Source organism: Scyliorhinus canicula, chromosome 12, assembly GCF_902713615.1.
Source record: "Scyliorhinus canicula chromosome 12, sScyCan1.1, whole genome shotgun sequence".
NCBI classification, from domain to species: Eukaryota; Metazoa; Chordata; class Chondrichthyes; order Carcharhiniformes; family Scyliorhinidae; genus Scyliorhinus; species Scyliorhinus canicula.
Genome location: NC_052157.1, coordinates 124,365,550 through 124,383,399, shown reverse-complemented (window position 1 = coordinate 124,383,399; position 17,850 = coordinate 124,365,550). Strand labels below are relative to the sequence as shown.

Below are 17,850 nucleotides of genomic sequence, written 5' to 3'. Positions count from 1 at the left end.
GAGGTGCCGTCCTTCCTTGGGCTGCCGCTCCTGGGGTTGCAGGATAAGGTACTGGTGAAGGACGACACAGGGGAGTGGAAGGTGTCCGAGGTCGACAAGGAGTTGATGGACTGGGAGAAGAGCCCTGGTGGGGGACTGATGAGCCATCAATTGCACGAGAGACGAGTTGCTATACAAAAGTTCGGCTTTAATAAGCTAGAACTTAGCCCTGCGGTTGACTACAATAAAATGGACGACCACCGGGCGTTCCAACTATTTATACCTCGGTATGGAGGCGTGGTTAACTCAGCATCTCGACCAATCGGAGAGCTGTCACATGACTGGTCTCAACCAATCGGTCGAGAGGCACATGACCGACCAGGGCCAATGGTAAGCCGGTGTTCTGCACCAATGGCAGACAGCTATGCAAATCATATCACCACAGGGACATAAAGTGGAAGTGGAAGAGCTGGGAGGGGAGGTGGAGACCAGTATGTGGACGGAGGTCCTGTGGAGGGTGAAAGCATCCTCGCTGTGGGCGAGGCTAAGCCTCAACCAGGTACCTGTGAAGGTAACACAGATGAGGAGGTTTTTTGAGGGGTAGAGGGTACATTGTACATTTATAATGTGTGATCTTTCTTCTGCTTTTTGTTTGTTTATATGAAAATGCCTTTTTAAAGTATTTAACAAAAAGTAGTGTGTAAATACTGGTGGAACAGGGTAGTTACCAGTCAAATGTAAATAATCAATACAAATACTGTTAAAAAAACTTCAAGCATCCCAGCTCAAGCCATTTGCTGCCTCGAGAGGGCGGGGCTTCAGGAAGCACGCCCCACGCGCGCAGACCGTCAGGTACGCGCCACCGTCATACGCTCTGACGTCACTACCTCCCGCCCCTGCCACGCGTGCTGACGTTGCCCTGGAGCCCAGGCCCCATGGAGCCGTTCGCTCTCCTCGCCGTGTCGCTGCTCCTGGGGGCGCTCATTTTCTTCATCTCGGCGGCGGTGACTGGATCGCGGAGAGCCGTGCCGCAGGACAGCAACGGCAGCACCGTCAATGAGGGTGAGGAGCAGGGCAGTGGGGCGAAGGCAGTTTGAAGCCGGCCCTAGACCTCAGTACCGGCTGGCTGCACTGGTGCTGTCAGCGCTTCCTATTGGCTGGCGGGGCGGGGATTCCAAAGCAACTCCATTCATAAGATGTCAGAGGGAGAAGAGCAAAGGCCAGCTGGAGGCAGCCAGACTGCTGCTGTTGACCACCAGTAAGCATTAGTGTGGTGGAGCAGACCCAGACACAAGGGGAACCTCAGTGATGGCCTTTAGCCCTGAAAAGTGTTAGGAGATGCACTTTGGAAGAATAAACACTTTATCTGTTTACTTTTTCTCTAGGCTGGCAAGCACGGTGGCACAGTGGTTAACACTGCCGGCTCATAGCATCAGGGACTCGGGTTCAATTCGGGCTGTGGGTTTCCTGCCCGTGCTCCGGTGCAGCTGGGGTATTGTGTGCAGGTCTGATTGCTGCACAATAGAAGGCTGTGATTGCACTGGGGAGGGTGCAGGAGAGATTCACCAGGATGTTGCCCGGGCATGGAACATTTTAGCTATGAAGAGATGCTAGCGCAGAGAAGGCTGAGAGGGGACCTGATTGAGGTATATAAGAATATGAGAGGCATGGATAGGGTGGATAGAAAGCAGCTGTTCCTGTAGTTGAAGAGTCAATAACGAGGGGGAATAATCTTAAAGTGAAACATTTAGAAGGGATTTTCGGAAAACAAATTTCGCCCAGAGAGTGGTGGGAATCTGGAATACACTGCCAGGAAACCTCCCATCCTTTCAAAACTACTTGGATGAGCACTTGAAATGTCAAACATTTGAGGTAGCGCATTGGTTAGCACTGTTGCTTCACAGCGCCTGGGTCCCAGGTTCTATTCCCGACTTGGGTCACTGTCTATGTGGAGTCTGCAATTTCTCCCTCTGTCTGTGGGTTTCCTCCGGGTGATCTGGTTTCTTCCCATAAGTCCCGAAAGACATGCTGTTAGGTAGTTTCGATATTCTGAATTCTCCCTCTGTACCCGACTAGGCACCGGAATGTGGCGACTAGGGGCTTTTCACAGTAACTTCATTTCAGTGTTAATGTGAGCCTACTTGTGACAATATAGATTATTATTATAGGCCAAATGCTGGGAAGTGGGATTAGTATAGATTAGAGTAGTTTTGTCTATGCAGGCTTGATAGGCCGAAGGTTCTCTTCTGTACTCTATGATTCTATAGAGACTTTGGGAATTATTGGCTCAAAGTGATCTTCTCTTGACAAGCACCATACTCTTACTGGATCATGTCTGAAATTGTGCATCTCCTGACTCCCATGATGGAAGAAATTGATTTAATATAAATCTGAATAGATCACTGATCTATCTGCTTCCACTGTCTAGCCTGTCTCCTTGGTTTGACCACTTGCACACCAATCTCTGGATGTCAGTGTCGGATCCCTAAGGATTTACTTAGAAACACCAGAGGTACAACCTGGCCTGTTGAGTGTTTCCAGCAATATCTGCTTCCCCCATCACTCCTCATCATAGTGCTTTACTGGGGTGACTCAGAATGATGAGTCTGGTATGAAAGGAAAGAACTATTATGCCCATCCAAAAGTGCTTCAGCCAATGAAATACTTCCTAAGTGTAGTCACAGATGTTTTTGGTTGACAAACATGGCAACTAATTGACACAAGAACTAAGCCGTTCCCTGCAGAAAACCTCAGCACTGCTTCTTCCGTCTAAAGAAACATTCCCAATTACTCGGTTTTATTTCTACTAACTGAGGAAGTAGAAGCAAACGCATGGTGTGGACACACACACGCTTGCACATTATGTTGACTAACCTTGCTTCCTGTGTCCCAATTTTGATTGATGCTTTTTATGTTGACATTGAAACTGCTTAAATAATTATTTACAATAGAAATTTTAATGTAAGGAATTGTCAATCATAAAGTGGTTGCAGGCTACTTTTTTTTTTAAGAGGTTGCAACAACACTTCGAGCAATTAACAACAACAGGCATTAACCTGCAGCATTACATACCAGGATTGCATGTGATTTGCCAGTTGAATTTATCTGGTGTTTAGCCATACCAGGGAGGTGGAGTATGCTTTAACTGCACTGGTCTTGCTCATTGGTTCTCGAGTTTTGTGGCATTGCAATAGGAATGTTAATGCTTTCCAGGACATGAGGGATGCTTTGGCCTGAAGTCACTATGGAGTGGGAATCTGAAGCTTGGCAGAGCTGGAGGGGGTGCCATACTGAGTTTGGCCCATGGGTAACTTGCTGATGTCTCTCAGCTGTGAGTGGAAGAGACCATAAGTATGACTGCACGAGATGAGATTGAAAACAATCTGTGTTTAGCAGGACAGGCCTATGACTTTTTAAGGGTTCTTTATGGGCACTAGATTTGTTGTGTTGCAGTTGGTATCAGGAAGTATGCACCTTTTGTCTGCCTTTCTGTGCATGTCCTGTCTCTTTTATCCAATTGTTGCTTTGAGTCTGCCTTAGTAATCTGGATGTTTGCATTGTGTAATCGTTCAAAAGGCCAAGTGATAATTGGACTTTTTGTAAAAGGGATCAGGAAAGATACAGAGTATCTCTGGTTAATACACTTATAAAAAATAAAATAATCGGGAGCCTGAATGGGCCGGTCAAGAGGGCCCGTGTATTCTCGCACTTAAAGGGTCTAAATTCAGACGTAGCCATGCTACAAGAAATGCTTCTGAAGCTCGCTGATCAAATGAGGCTGAGGAAGGGATCGGTGGGGCAGATCTTTCACTCTGGGCTTAATGCGAAGACCAGGGAGGTCGCAATCTTGGTGAGCAAACGGGTGGAATTTGAGGGGGGGGGGGGTATTGTGGCGGATAAAGGGGGTAGAGATATTACAGTGAGTGGCAAGCTGCACGGGGCTCGGTTGGTGCTAGTGAACGTGTATGCCCCGAATTGGGACAATGCGGATTTTATGAAGCGAATGTTGAGTAAATTCCCGGACCTGGTGTCATGCAGTCTGGTAATTGGGGGGGGGGGGTACTTTAACACGGTCATGGACCCGGCACTGGACCGGTCTAGGTCTAGATCGGGTAAGAGACCGGCAGCGGCCAAGGTCCTCGGGGGACCAGATAGGGGGAGTGGACCCGTGGCGATTCACTCGGCCAAGGGCGAAGGAGTTTTCTTTCTTCTCCCATGTCCACAAAGTGTACTCGCAGATCGTTTTTTTTTTTGTGGTGAGCAGGGTGCTAATCCCGAGAGTGGAGGGGGTAGAGTACTCAGCCATTGCGGTCTCGGACCATGCTCCGCACTGGGTGAAGTTGAGGCTGGGGCGGACAGAAGCCAACGCCCTCTATGGAGACTGGACGTAGGACTATTGGCGGATGAGGAGGTCTGTGGGCGGATTAGGAGGAGTATCCAAAACTATGTGACGACCAATGATACAGGGGAGGTTTCTGTGAGTATAAGAACATAAGAACTAGGAGCAGGAGTAGGCCATCTGGCCCCTCGAGCCTGCTCCGCCATTCAATTAGATCATGGCTGATCTTTTGTGGACTCAGCTCCACTTTCCGGCCCGAACACCATAACCCTTAATCCCTTTATTCTTCAAAAAACTATCTATCTTTACCTTAAAAACATGTAATGAAGGAGCCTCAACTGCTTCACTGGGCAAGGAATTCCATAGATTCACAACCCTTTGGGTGAAGAAGTTCCTCCTAAACTCAGTCCTAAATCTACTTCCCCTTATTTTGAGGCTATGTCCCCTAGTTCTGCTGTCACCCGCCAGTGGAAACAACCTGCCCGCATCTATCCTATCTATTCCCTTCATAATTTTAAATGTTTCTATAAGATCCCCCCTCATCCTTCTAAATTCCAACGAGTACAGTCCCAGTCTACTCAACCTCTCCTCATAATCCAACCCCTTCAGCTCTGGGATTAACCTAGTGAATCTCCTCTGCACACCCTCCAGCGCCAGTACGTCCTTTCTCAAGTAAGGAGACCAAAACTGAACACAATACTCCAGGTGTGGCCGCACTAACACCTTATACAATTGCAACATAACCTCCCTAGTCTTAAACTCCATCCCTCTAGCAATGAAGGACAAAATTCCATTTGCCTTCTTAATCACCTGTTGCACTTGTAAACCAACCTTCTGTGACTCATGCACTAGCACACCCAAGTCTCTCTGAACAGCGGCATGCTTTAATATTTTATCGGAGTATGGTCTGGGAGACGCTGAAGGCAGTTATCGGGGGGAGCTAATTTCTATCAGGTCCCCCAGAGAGAAGAGGGATAGGATGGAGAGGGAGAGATTGGTGGGCGAGATACTCAGGGTGGACAGGAGGTGTGCGGAGTCCCCCGAGGAGGGGCTGCTAAAGGAGTGCCGGAGCCTGCTGGGGAAGTTACAAGGAACAGTGTACAAGTATGGGGAGAAGGCAAGTAGGATGCTGGTGCACTAACTATGGAAGAGGGAGGCGACCATGGAAATTAGGGACGGGGGGGGTAACACAGTCCTGAGCTCGAAAAGGATCAATGAGGTCTTCAAGGATTTCTATGGTAAATTGTATGAGTCAGAACCCCCGGAGGGGAGGGAAGGGATGAAGCAATTCCTGGACCAACTGAGGTTTCCGAAGGTGGAGTAGGAGCTAGTAGAGAGATTAGAGGCGTCAATTGAGTTGGAGGAGTTGGTTAAAGGTTTGGAGGGTATGCAATCGGGCAAATCCCCGGGATAGGACGGATATCCTGTAGAATTCTATTGGAAATTCTCGGAGCTGTTGAGCCCGCTATTGTTGAGAACCTTCAACGAGGCTAAGGAAAGGGGAACCCTTCCCCGACGATGTTGCGGGCTTTGATTTCGCTCATCCTTAAACGAGATAAGGACCTGTTGCAATGTGGCTCCGACAGGCCGATATCGCTCCTTAATGTAGACGCCAAACTGTTGGCCAAGATCCTGGCGACTAGAATTGAGGACTGTGTCCCGGGAGTGATCAGACAGGGTTTGTCAAGGGCAGGCAGCTGAACACAAATGTGCGGAGTCTCCTGAACATGATCATGATGCCCTCGGAAGGAGGGGATGCAGAAGAGGTGGCGGCAATGGATGCGGAAACAGTCTTTGATCGGGTGGAGTGGGAGTACCTGTAGGAAGTGTTAGGCAGATTTGGATTTGGCGTGGAATTCATAGGGTGGGTCAAATTACTGTATCAGGCCCCCCCGTAGCAAGTGTGTCCACGATCCGACTGCACTCTGAGTACTTTAGGCTGCATCGAGTAACAAGGCAGGGGTGCCCCCTGTCTCCCCTGCTGTTTGCCCTGGCAATCGAGCCGTTGGCCATGGCGCTGAGGATGTCTAGAAACTGGAGGGGGCTGGTTCGGGGAGGGGAGGAGCATCGTGTTTCACTGTACGCGGATGACCTGCTCCTGTATATTTCAGATCCGGTGAAGGAATGTGGGAGGTCATGCAGATCCTAAAAGATTTCGGGGACTTTTCGGGGTATAAGTTGAATGTCGGGAAAAGCGCGCTTTTTGTGATCCTTGCGAGGGGCCATAAAAAGAGACTGGGAGAGCTCTCGCTCAAGATGGTGGAGAGGAGCCTTCGCTATTTGGACATACGGGTGGCTAAGAGTTGGGATGCCCTGCACAAGCTCAATCTAACTCGGTTTGTGAATCAGATGGAGGGGGACTTTAAGAGGTGGGACATGCTCCCACTTTCCTTGGCGGGCAGGGTGCAGTCCGTGAAGATGACGGTCCTCCCCAGGTTCTTGTTCGTTTTCCAGTGCCTTCCCATCTGAGGCCTCCTTCAAGCGGGTGAACAGGATTATCACGGGATTTGTGTGGGCAAACAAGACCCCGCGAGTTAAAAGACTATTCTTGAGCGCAGTTGGGGGGGGGCGGGCTGGCGCTGCCGAACCTCTGCAGCTATTATTGGGCAGCGAACATATCCATGATTTGGAAATGGGTAGTAGGGGGAGGGGCGGCTTGAGGCGGCTTCTTGCAGGGATACTTGCTAGGGGGCACTGATAACGGCACCCCTGCCGCTTTTGCCGGCACGGTGCACCACGAGCCCGGTGTTGATGGAGGCACTGAGGATCTGGGGACAGTGGAGAAGGCACGGGGGAGGTAGGGGCCTCAGTCTGGACCCTGATACGAAACTACCACAGGTGTCCCGGGTAGAATAGACGGAGGGTTTCTAAGCTGGCACAGAGTGGGTATCAAAAGGATGGGGGACTTGTTTATAGATGGGACTTTCTCTAGCCTGAAGGCGCAGGAGGAGAAGCTCAGTTTGCCCCCGGGAATACCTTTACGTACCTGCAAAACCATGCTATGTTGAAGAAGCAGGTGGTGGAATTTCCACTGCTGCTTTCCTGCAGGATAGAGGACAGGTTGGTCTCGGGCATGTGGGTAGGAGATGGAAAGGTATCAGACATATACCAGGCGCTGCAGGAGGTGGAGGAGCTGAAGGGCAAGTGGGAGGATGAGCTGGGTGAGGGCCTGTGGGCAGGCGCCCTGGGCAGGGTCAATTCCTCCTCATCTTGTGCTAGGCTTAGCTTGATTCAGTTTAAGGTGGTCCACCGGGCGAACATGACAGCGGCAAGAATGAGCAAGTTCTTTGGGGTGGAGGACAGGTGTGTGAGGTGTTCAGGGACCCAGCAAACCATGTCCATATGTTTTTGGCATGCCCTGCGCTTAAAGAATTCTGGCGAGGCTTTGCAAAGGCTATGTCCAAGGTCTTGGACACTTGGGTAACGCTGAGTCTGGGGATAGTGAAATTTGGGGTGTCAGAAGATCCAGGAGTGCAGGAGCCGAAAAAGGCCGGAGTCTTGGCCTTTGCCTCCTTGGTAGCCCGGAGACGGATCTTGTTAATGTGGAGGGATGCGAAACCCCCAAGTGTGGAGCCTTGGGTTAGTGACATGGCTAGGTTTCTAAGCATGGAGAGGATAAAGTTTGCCTTGAGAGGGTCCTTGCTGGGGTTCTCCAGGCGGTGGCAACTGTTCCTTGACTTTCTCGCGGAACGTTAAGTGAGGAGGTCAGCAGCAAACTGGGGCTGGGGGTGGGAGGTGGGGAACTGTATGGGTTGTGGATAGATTTCTCTTGTAAATTGTAGTTATCCCACCTTGTTCTGTTAAGTTGTTTTTTTCCCCTTCTTTTGGTAGTGGCTTTGTAAAAATCCTGTAAACTCTTGAATAAAAACAAGTTTAAAAAAAAAATTAATGTATTATAGGAAACCATTGCAAACTGAAACAAGTGTCCGGTCGGTACATTTATTTATCTTTCTTCCTCATGCACATCCCCTATTCTGTATTAAACAAAAATATATATAAATTTCACCTTCGATTTTAAAAATGGTCTTTTAGCTCTTCAACTAAAAAAAAGGTATTACATTTGGGAGAAAAGCAGAATATAAGTTGGCTAACCAAAATGTTACTGATGTATCCAGGGAATTCTGTACATGCCCAGAGAGCAGGCTGCCTTTTTTTAGATAAGTGTCACTGTTGTAGGCAAACATTCAAACCCCAAACCCAAGCGCTTGGGAAAGGCTAAGGCCCCAAGGATTGATGCTGAGACCTTCTCCCTGGCTCAGTATTAACGGTCAGTGCTGAATCCATTGTTCACTTAGGATTCTAAGCAACAATAGCAGAATACTAGAAATCCAAATGAGTGACAGCTTTATCATGTGTTAAAGCAATATCTTTGGTGATATCATTGTGCAGAATGTGATATTGGGCAAGGTTTTGTTCGTATTTGTATCTGTAGAAATCCAACAAGGGCAGCACGGTAGCATTGTGGATAGCACAATTGCTTCACAGCTCCAGGGTCCCAATTTCGATTCCGGCTTGGGTCACTGTCTGTGCGGAGTCTGCGCATCCTCCCCGTGTGTGCGTGGGTTTCCTCCGGGTGCTTCGGTTTCCTCCCACAGTCCAAAGATGTGCAGGATGGGTGGATTGGCCACAATAAATTGCGCTTAGTGTCCAAAATTGCCCTTAGTGTTGGGTGGGGTTATGGGGATAGGGTGGAGGTGTTGACCTTGGGTAGGATGCTCTTTCCAAGAGCTGGTGCAGACTGGATGGGCCGAATGGCCTCCTGCACTGTAAAATTCTATGAAATCTATGAAATTTAATATGTTCACATACACGCGTTGGCTAAAGTCAGTTGCAGGTGTAATGTCTTACTTCTTGCTACCTTCTCTTGTTGCTACCTGTGCCCCTCTCCCGAGCTGCTGGCCTTGCTGCTCATTGGCGATACAAGGCACATATGATTGAACACTGGTTACAGATATCTGGGTGTAGATAGATACAGTACTTAGTTTAATTATTCTAAAAATGTTTGTGAACTGAAGCCATCTCTTGTTTCATTCAGAGGACAGTAAAGTTAGTAATGGTGAGAGTGACAGAAACACAGCATCGAAGAAGCAAAAGTTGCAGCGTCCACGTAAAGAAAAGCTGCAGCAACATGTGTTTGCCCACCCACTGCTGGCCACTTCGCTAAAGGTAAGGAATAGTCATTTCGTAGTGCAGAACTTTAGTATTGCTGAAAATAGACATTTTGCCGACACTTTTCATCTTGCACCCATTGGGAAAGCAACATGGTGCATGAGAAGAGTACTAATCAGTACTCTGTGATATTGGGCAAGGTTTTGTTCGTATTTGTATCTGTAGAAATCCAACAAGGGCAGCACGGTAGCATTGTGGATAGCACAATTGCTTCACAGCTCCAGGGTCCCAGGTTCGATTCCGGCTTGGGTCACTGTCTGTGCGGAGTCTGCACATCCTCCCCGTGTGCAGACGGGGGCTATGATGATAGAGGCGTTGCCAAGGAGAATGCACCAATTAATGGTGACTGACATTGAACTGCCAAGCATTGCTTGAAAATTTAAACTTGATTCTGATTGATCAAGGTATTGTCCTGAGGAGTGAACCAACAAATGGTTATCGCTTGTTGTGTTTAGCTGAAACAGATGCAATGTGTGTACATGTTCTTTGTGTCTGCAAAGAGCAGAGCTCTGTGTATTAGTATATCTAGTCCAATGCACACAAATGCACCACACTGCAAGCTCGACTGACAATTTTAAATTGTCAGTGTAATTTTTTAGCATACTGAAGATTATTTCGCAAATATTGTCCAACCATGAGATCACATCTAATGTTGAACCTTTGTTTTGAGGTTTGCAAGTATAGGATGGCTGGGTACCTGTTCTGGACCTTGCCTGTTGTGAACAGCGGAAGGTCCATTATCCCCCCAGGATGTCTTTGATGTGCCCTATTTCAGCATCAAGCTTGCATGAGGAGTGAATAGCTTGGGCCCTGTTTACAAGGTTGCCGATATGACTAATCTTATAACGTGTAGAACTGTAAGAATCCTATTGCATGTATTGAACATTGGAAGTGGGTTTGTGGTAGACCATGATAAAGAACCCCCTGCAGATTTCTCAACTAGTATATCAGCAATAGGGAGTTCATTTGACTGCTCCATTTCAATAGGTGAGCAACAGATGAGACTAGCTGTTTCACACTGCTACTATGGAGCAACAGCGCAAGTGGTATTCACCACTCACAGGATGCTGCTGTCAAGCTAAAATGATGTTCTGCCTATTGCACAGATGAGTAACGTGTTGTATGAATCTTAGCTCCAGTGTGATGCTAGGTATGTAGGCAATAGTGTGATGCTAGGTATGTAGACTGTATGTCCCTTCCACTGTTTGCAATGGGCAAGGTGCAGGCCATACCCAACCAACCCGTGCTTGCAAAACTCAAAACACAATGGTACAACATCAGATATGATTCTCTGATTGGGCAACGTTTGCTAAATTTAAGATTGTCAGTCAGGCTCCCATTTGCATGTTCTGGAAGCTACATATATTAATACACAGAGGGCTTGTGCTTTGCAGACAGAAAGGAGATGTACACACATTGCACCTGTTTCATCTAAACAAAATAAGTGATAGCCATTCCCTGGAGTCAAACTGCCTGGTTTCAATTTCAAACCATGCTTGGCAGTTAACTGGATGTCACCATTAATTGGTGCATTCTCCATGGTAACACCTGTATCAATCAGAGTCTATTTGCCAACCAATCAGCACTCTCTTCTCATATAATACTGGTACTTCTCCTGATACTGGTCATATATTTTTTAACCAGCAAAGTTTTGCACGTTTAGATCTGCTGTAACTATCTTCTTGATGTCAGATTCTATTGTGAGCAATTTGGACATCTTCACTTTCATGGGAGTTGACTTACACTATTTCTCTGTCTCTCTATCTGTTTGCATGATAGTGTAACTCAGGTTGTGACAGTATTAGCTCCTTGTGATCTGGACATGGTATTCGTGTGATTCGCATGTGTACACTTCTTCAAATTACTCGAAGGTGAAGCAAATTAACACTTGGTGCTACAAAAAATGAGCTGCTTTATTTAACAGTAAGATGAACATGCAGAACAGAATTCAATCTGTAGAGCTTATACTTGTGTAGTAATAAAAAGAGCATGTTGTACTATCCACATCAGTGGGCCATCTGACTTGGCTCAAATCAAGCATTTCTAACTCGACTCTCTAACAATCCTGTCTGTCTTCATGGCTTTTATGGTTTTTAAACCTGACTGTTTGTTTGTATCTGTTTTAACACTTGCTGCTCACAGAAAAAAGATCTACTAGATTGCCTCCTAACTGCCCAGTGCCAGTGATTCCCCAACACAATAGGGACAAGGTGTTTATTGATTACGGAGAAAAACTAGCAAATTACTTATTAATGACCATATAAGAAAACACCACCAAAGCTTTATTAACAACTTAATGATCTCTGATCCTTCTGTTAAAATTACACTATCCATTTAAACCATGTTTAGAAAAACACTTTCTGTGCAATAAAGAATTATCAGAAGATCTTGAAATGTGACAACAACCTAGCATAGATGAGACATGTATTATCAGTGATTTGGAAAGATGCTTTGATTGAATTGTTATTTTGTCTTTGAAGAGTCACAGTGGGAATGTCAGCTGCCTTGACTTCAGTAGTAATGGGAAGTACCTGGCTTCCTGTGCCGATGACCGTACAGTCCGAATTTGGAGTACAAAAGATTTTCTTGAGCATGACCATCGGTGTGTGCGAGCTAACGTTGAACTTGATCATGCCACGCATGTGTGCTTCAGCCCTGACTCCAGGTAAAATGTGATATATTTAAACATAGAATCATAGAATGCTTATTGCACAGAAGAAGGCGTTGTGCATGTGCTGGCTCTCTGAAGAAGCATTTTTCTCAAGCCGCTCTCCCGCTTTCTCCCCATATCTCTACATCCTTCCTTTTCAGACATTAATCCAATTTCCTGTTGAATGCTTTGTTTGAACCGCTTTCCCAACACTCAGGCAGTGCATTCCAGATTCTAACCAATTGTGTAAAATGGTTTCCCTCGTGCTGCCTTTTATTCTTTTGCCAATTACCTTAAATCTTTGCCCTTTGGTTTTTAATGCTTCTACTAATGGGATCAACTTCTCCCAATCTACTCTGTCTAGATCCCTTATGATTTTGAATAGCTCTATCAAATTTCCTCTCAATCGTCTTTACTTGAAAGTGAACAATTCCAACATCTCCAATCTATCTTCCTAACTGAATGGTTCCAGGGTGAGGAACCATTCTTGTAAGTCTTTTCTTCACCCTCTGCAGTGGCTTCATTATCATTTTAGTAGAAAGCAAATTATTATTTAAATGAAAAGCAGATTCAAAATGTGTCTGGGCAGAGGGATCTGGGTGTCTTTGTTCATGAATCATAGAAAGTCGGCATGTAGGTACAGCATGTAATAAAAAAGGCAAATGGAATTTGAACATTTATTGCAAAAGGACCGGAGTGTGAAAGTAGAGAAGTGTTGTTGCAATTGTATATGGTGTTGATGAGACCGCATCTGGAGTATTGTGTCCAATTTTGGTCTCCATATTTGAGAAGGATATGGTGGCACTGCAGGCAGTCCAGAGGAGGTTCACCAAATTGATTCCAGGGATGAAAGGGTTGATGTATGAGGAGACATTGACCAGTTTGGGATTATATTGGGAGCTTAGAAGAATAAGAGGAGATCCGATCGAGGTGTATAAAATACTAAGAGGGATTGATAAAGTAAACATTGTCCAAATGTTCCCCCTTGTGGGGCAATCAAGAACGAGAGGTCACAGATATAGGCTGAGAGAGAGGTCACGGGTATAGATTTAAAACTGAGATGAGGAGGAAAAACAATATTCGCCACTTCTCGCAGAGGGTGGTGAATTTGTGGAACTTACTGTCCCATAGTGCGGTGGAGTCTGAATCATTAAATGGTTTCAGAAGGAGATAGATATATTTCTGATTTTGAAAGGGATGGGGGGGCAGGTAGGAAGGTGGATTTGAGACCAGGAAGAGATCAGACATGATCTGATTGAATGGCGGAGCAGGCTCGAAGAGCTGAATTACCTAAATCTGCTTCTAATACCTATGCACCTAGGTACCTATATATCAGGAAGCGCAGCATCCTAGCATCAATCCCTGAGGAGCACCAATATAAAACTTCCTCCAGTCTTAAAACAAACAGTATTCACCACTACTCGCTGTTTCCTGTCACTCATCTAATTTTGAATCCATGCTACAGCAGTCCGTTTCAGGGCAGCATGGTAGCGCAACAGTTAGCACTGTTGTTCCACAGCGCCAGGGACCCGGGTTCGATTCCCAGCTGGGTCACTGTCTGTGTGGAGTCTGCACGTTCTCCCCATGTCTGCGTGGGTTTCCTCCAGGTGCTCTAGTTTACTCCCGCAAGTCCCGAATGACGTGCTTGCTGGGTGAATGGGACATTCTGAATTCTCCGTCAGTGTACCCGAACAAGCGCCATAGTGTGGCGACCAAGGGATTTTCACAGTAACTTCATTGCAGTGTTAATGTAAGCCTACTTGTGACACAAATACATTTTTGTTATTATTATTCCATGCGTTCTAACTGTTGGGTGGCACATTATCAAATGCCTTTTAGAAGTCCATTTACATCATATCAACAGCATTATCCTGATCAGCCCTCTCTGTTACCGAATCAAAAAGTCAAGCAAGTTACTGAAATTTGTACAGACATCCTTCATTAACCTACATTTACCCAAGTGATTCTGAATTTTATCCCATATTACCCTTTTTTGAACAAGGGCGTAATGTTTATATTTCTGCACTCCTCGGGCACTGGCCCTGAGACGAAAGAAGATTGGAAAATTATAGCCAGTGTTTCCACAATTTCATACTTATTTCCTTTGGTGATCTTGGATGCATCTCATCTGGTCCAGGTGTCTTATTACAGGCAGCCTATTCAATAGCTGCTTCTTATCAGTTTTAAACCCTTCCAATGTTTGAACCACGTCCTCTTTTACCTTCTCCTGTTCAGTATCATCTTCCTTGGTAAAGACAGATGCAAAGTATTAATTTAATACCTCAGCCATGCCCCGTCTCCTTTTTGTTGCACAATCAGCCCCCCCTCCTTTTATCACTGTTTTACTATTTATATGCCCACAGGAGAATATTGGAATTCCTTTCATTTTAGCTGCCAGTCCCTTTTCATACTTTCTCTTTGCTCCTCTTATTGCTTTCTTAATTCCCCCCTGAACCTTGTTGTATTCTCCATCTAACAGCGATCATAAGCACACTTTTTCTCCTGAATTTCTATCTGTTTTGTCAGCTAGGGAGCTCTTGATTTCTTTGCCCTACCATGCCCCTTTATGCGAATATACCGTGACTCTGCCTGAACTATTTCTTTTTTAAAGATCGAATTTGTATGTTCTCCCCATGTCTGTGTAGGTTTCCTCTGGGTGCTCCGGTTTCCTCCCACAGTCCAAAGGTTTACCAGGATGTTGCTTGGTATGGAGGGTATTATCTATGAGGAGAGATTGAAGAAACTGGGATTGTTCTCCCTCGAAGGTCGGAGGCTGAGGGGCGACCTGATGGAAGTTTATAAAATTATGAGGGGTATAGATAGGGTGAACAGTTGGAGGCTTTTTCCAAGGATGGAAATGACAATTACAAGGGGGCACAAGTTCAAGGTGAGGGGGGATAGGTTCAATGGAGATGTGCGGGGGAAGTTTTTTTTACACCAGAGGGTGGTGGTGGCCTGGAATGCACTGCCAAGTGAGGTGCTTGAGGCAGATACGTTAGCGACCTTTAAGACTTATCTAGATAGACACATGAACAGACGGGCGTTTGGTCTAGATAGGACATGTGATCAGCGCAGGCTTGGAGGGCCGAAGGGCCTGTTCTTGTGCTGTACTGTTCTTTGTGTGCGGGCTAAGTGGATTGGAAATGCTAAATTGACCCATAGCGTGTCCAAAGGTTAGATGGAGTTACAGGGGTAGGGTGGGGGGTGGGCCTAGGTAGGGTACTCTTTCAGAGGGTCGGTACAGATTCGATGGGCCAAATGGCCTCCTCCTGCACTGTAGGGATTCTATGATTGCCCACTGTCCAGCTACAGTCTTGTCTGGCAACCTTTAATTCCAATTTATCTATGTTAGAACCATTCGTACCCTGTTGAAGCTGTCTTTCCCCCCCCCCATTATATTTACTTTGGACTGCTTCTTGTCCTGTTCCATAATCAATCTAAACCTTATGATACAATCTACTTGGCTCACCACATTCCCAAAAACCAGGTCTACGAACTTTCTCGATGGACTGGAAACATACTGCTGTAGAGAATTCTTCTGAGCATTCTCTCTAGGAATGCTGGGCTGTTATGACACCTGGGCTGGTGCGCAGTCAATTCCAGCCCCACTTGTCCCGGAGCCGGAACACAATTGAAGTAATAATAATAATCTTTATTGTCACAAGTAGGCTTACATTAACACTGCAATGAAGTTACTGTGAAAAACCCTGACTCGCCACATTCCGGCGCCTGTTCAGGTACACAGAAGGCGAATTCCGAATGTCCAAATTACCTAACAGCAAGTCTTTAGGGACTTGTGGGAGGAAACCGGAGCACCCGGAGGAAACCCACGCAGACACAAGGAGAACAAGCAGACCGCACACAGACAGTGACCCAAGCCGGGAATCGAACCTGGGACCCTGGAGCTGTGAAGCAACAGTGCTACTCACTGCGCTACCGTGCTGCCCCCAATAAAGTAACCAATAATTCTTAGAAAAATACCCAATGTCTTTGGCCCTTGGCTGCCCAATAATTACAGTCACTAGGTTTGTAAATTTAAACAAAATTACTGTTTACCTATAACGAGAACTATAATGAAATATGCAGCAAATACAACTGGTTAACTATCAACTAAATCCTAATCCCCCACTTTAACTTGCCCCCGCCCCCAACCTCCTATATACATGCACACAAGACAGACACACAGAGGGGAGGGGTGAAAATAATAAGTAAAAGGAAATTGTTTTTGTTTCAGATGGTTGTCTTTAAGCAGACTAAAACAGATCAAAATGCTAACCGCAAAAATAAAGGGGAAATAATGGAATTAACAGGAAGGACTCTTTACACTGTTCTTACCCCAGTTTATAATGGTAAAATTAAAGCCACCCTTTAGAACTACTCTATAATTGTACCTCTCTGAAATTTTCTTTCAAATTTGCTCTTCCAGACCTTTCCCACTAGTTGGTGACCTATGAGACTACACCAAGCAATTTAAGTGCACCTTCTTTGTTCCTTACCGTTAGCCAAATAGACTCTGTCCTTGACCCCTTTGGGACATGCTGTTTCTCCAGCACTGAAATGTTCTCCTTAATCAATACGGCCCCTTCTTCCTGTTTCCTTGCCTATCTTTTCCAAACACCTAATCTATTCCTGCCCTTGTTTGAGCCAGGTCACCGTTACCATCACAACATCATATTTCAAGGCGGTTGTCTGTTCCTGCAATTCACCAATCTTGTACACCACGTGCCATGTATTCACATTGCTGCACAGTAGACCTAATTTAGAATTTTATTAATTCTATCTTATGCTGAACTCACCTAATACCTATGTTCCACTCTGATGCTGTGCGTCTCTCCCAGTGTTTTCTGCACCTTGGTATTCCTCTCTAACATTACCTTCTGGTTCCCACACCCCTGCGAAGTTAGTTTAAACCTCCCTAACAGCACTAGCAAATTGCCTAGCAAGAAATTGGTCCCGGCTCCATTTGGATGCAATCCATTAGCCTGTACGGGTCCAATCTCCTCCAGAACTGCGCCCAATGTCCAAGGAATCTAGAGCTTTCCCTCCTGGACCATCTCTCCAGCCAGGCATTCATCTGCTTTATCCTTTTATTTATCTGCTCGCTCACATGTGCCACTGGTAGTAATCTGCAGATTGCTACTTTGGAGGTTCTGCTTTCTAATTTCCGATCTACCGCCCTACATTCTAGCTGTAGGACCACATCTCATTTTCTGCCAATGTGGTTGGTACTGATGTGGGCCACAAATGCTGGCTGTTTAGCCCCCCTGACCTCTGGTTTCTCTGCAGACATTCACATCCATGACCCTCTCACTCGGGAGGCAACATACCTCTTGGATTCACGGTGGCAGCCACAAAAATATCTGTCTGTTCCCCTAACTATTGAACCCCCCATAACTATTGCTCTTCCAGTCCTCTTCATGCCCCCCCCCCCCCCCCCCCCCCCCCCATGCAGTTGAACCGGACTTGACTCTGGCTGCACTCCCCTGCTGAACCAGCACTTTCAGCAATATTCAGAACTGGGTGGTGAGAGAGATGCATTCAGGGGTCTCCTGCACCATCTGTCTGTTTCTTCTTGACACACTGGTGATCATCCATTCCCTCGCTCTCTGCGTTGTCTTAAGTTGCGGAGTGAACATATCTCAATGTGCTATTCACAAAACTCTCATTCTCACAGATGCCCTGCAGTGAAGCCAGCTGTTGCTCAAACTCCAAA

The 17,850-nt window shown here is 46.2% G+C and overlaps 1 protein-coding gene across 1 annotated transcript in view; it reads left to right on the top strand.

The window, feature by feature from the left end:
* Window positions 1-863: 863 nt before the first annotated feature.
* tbl2 (transducin beta like 2) overlaps window positions 864-17,850 on the top strand; it is a 31,845-nt gene continuing 14,858 nt past the window's right edge. Inside the window, exons 1-3 of the mRNA XM_038814032.1 lie at window positions 864-1,041; window positions 9,354-9,484; window positions 11,968-12,152. Coding sequence (XP_038669960.1) covers window positions 915-1,041; window positions 9,354-9,484; window positions 11,968-12,152 — 443 coding nt within the window. The 5' untranslated portion in view covers window positions 864-914. The remainder of the gene's footprint in view (window positions 1,042-9,353; window positions 9,485-11,967; window positions 12,153-17,850) is intronic.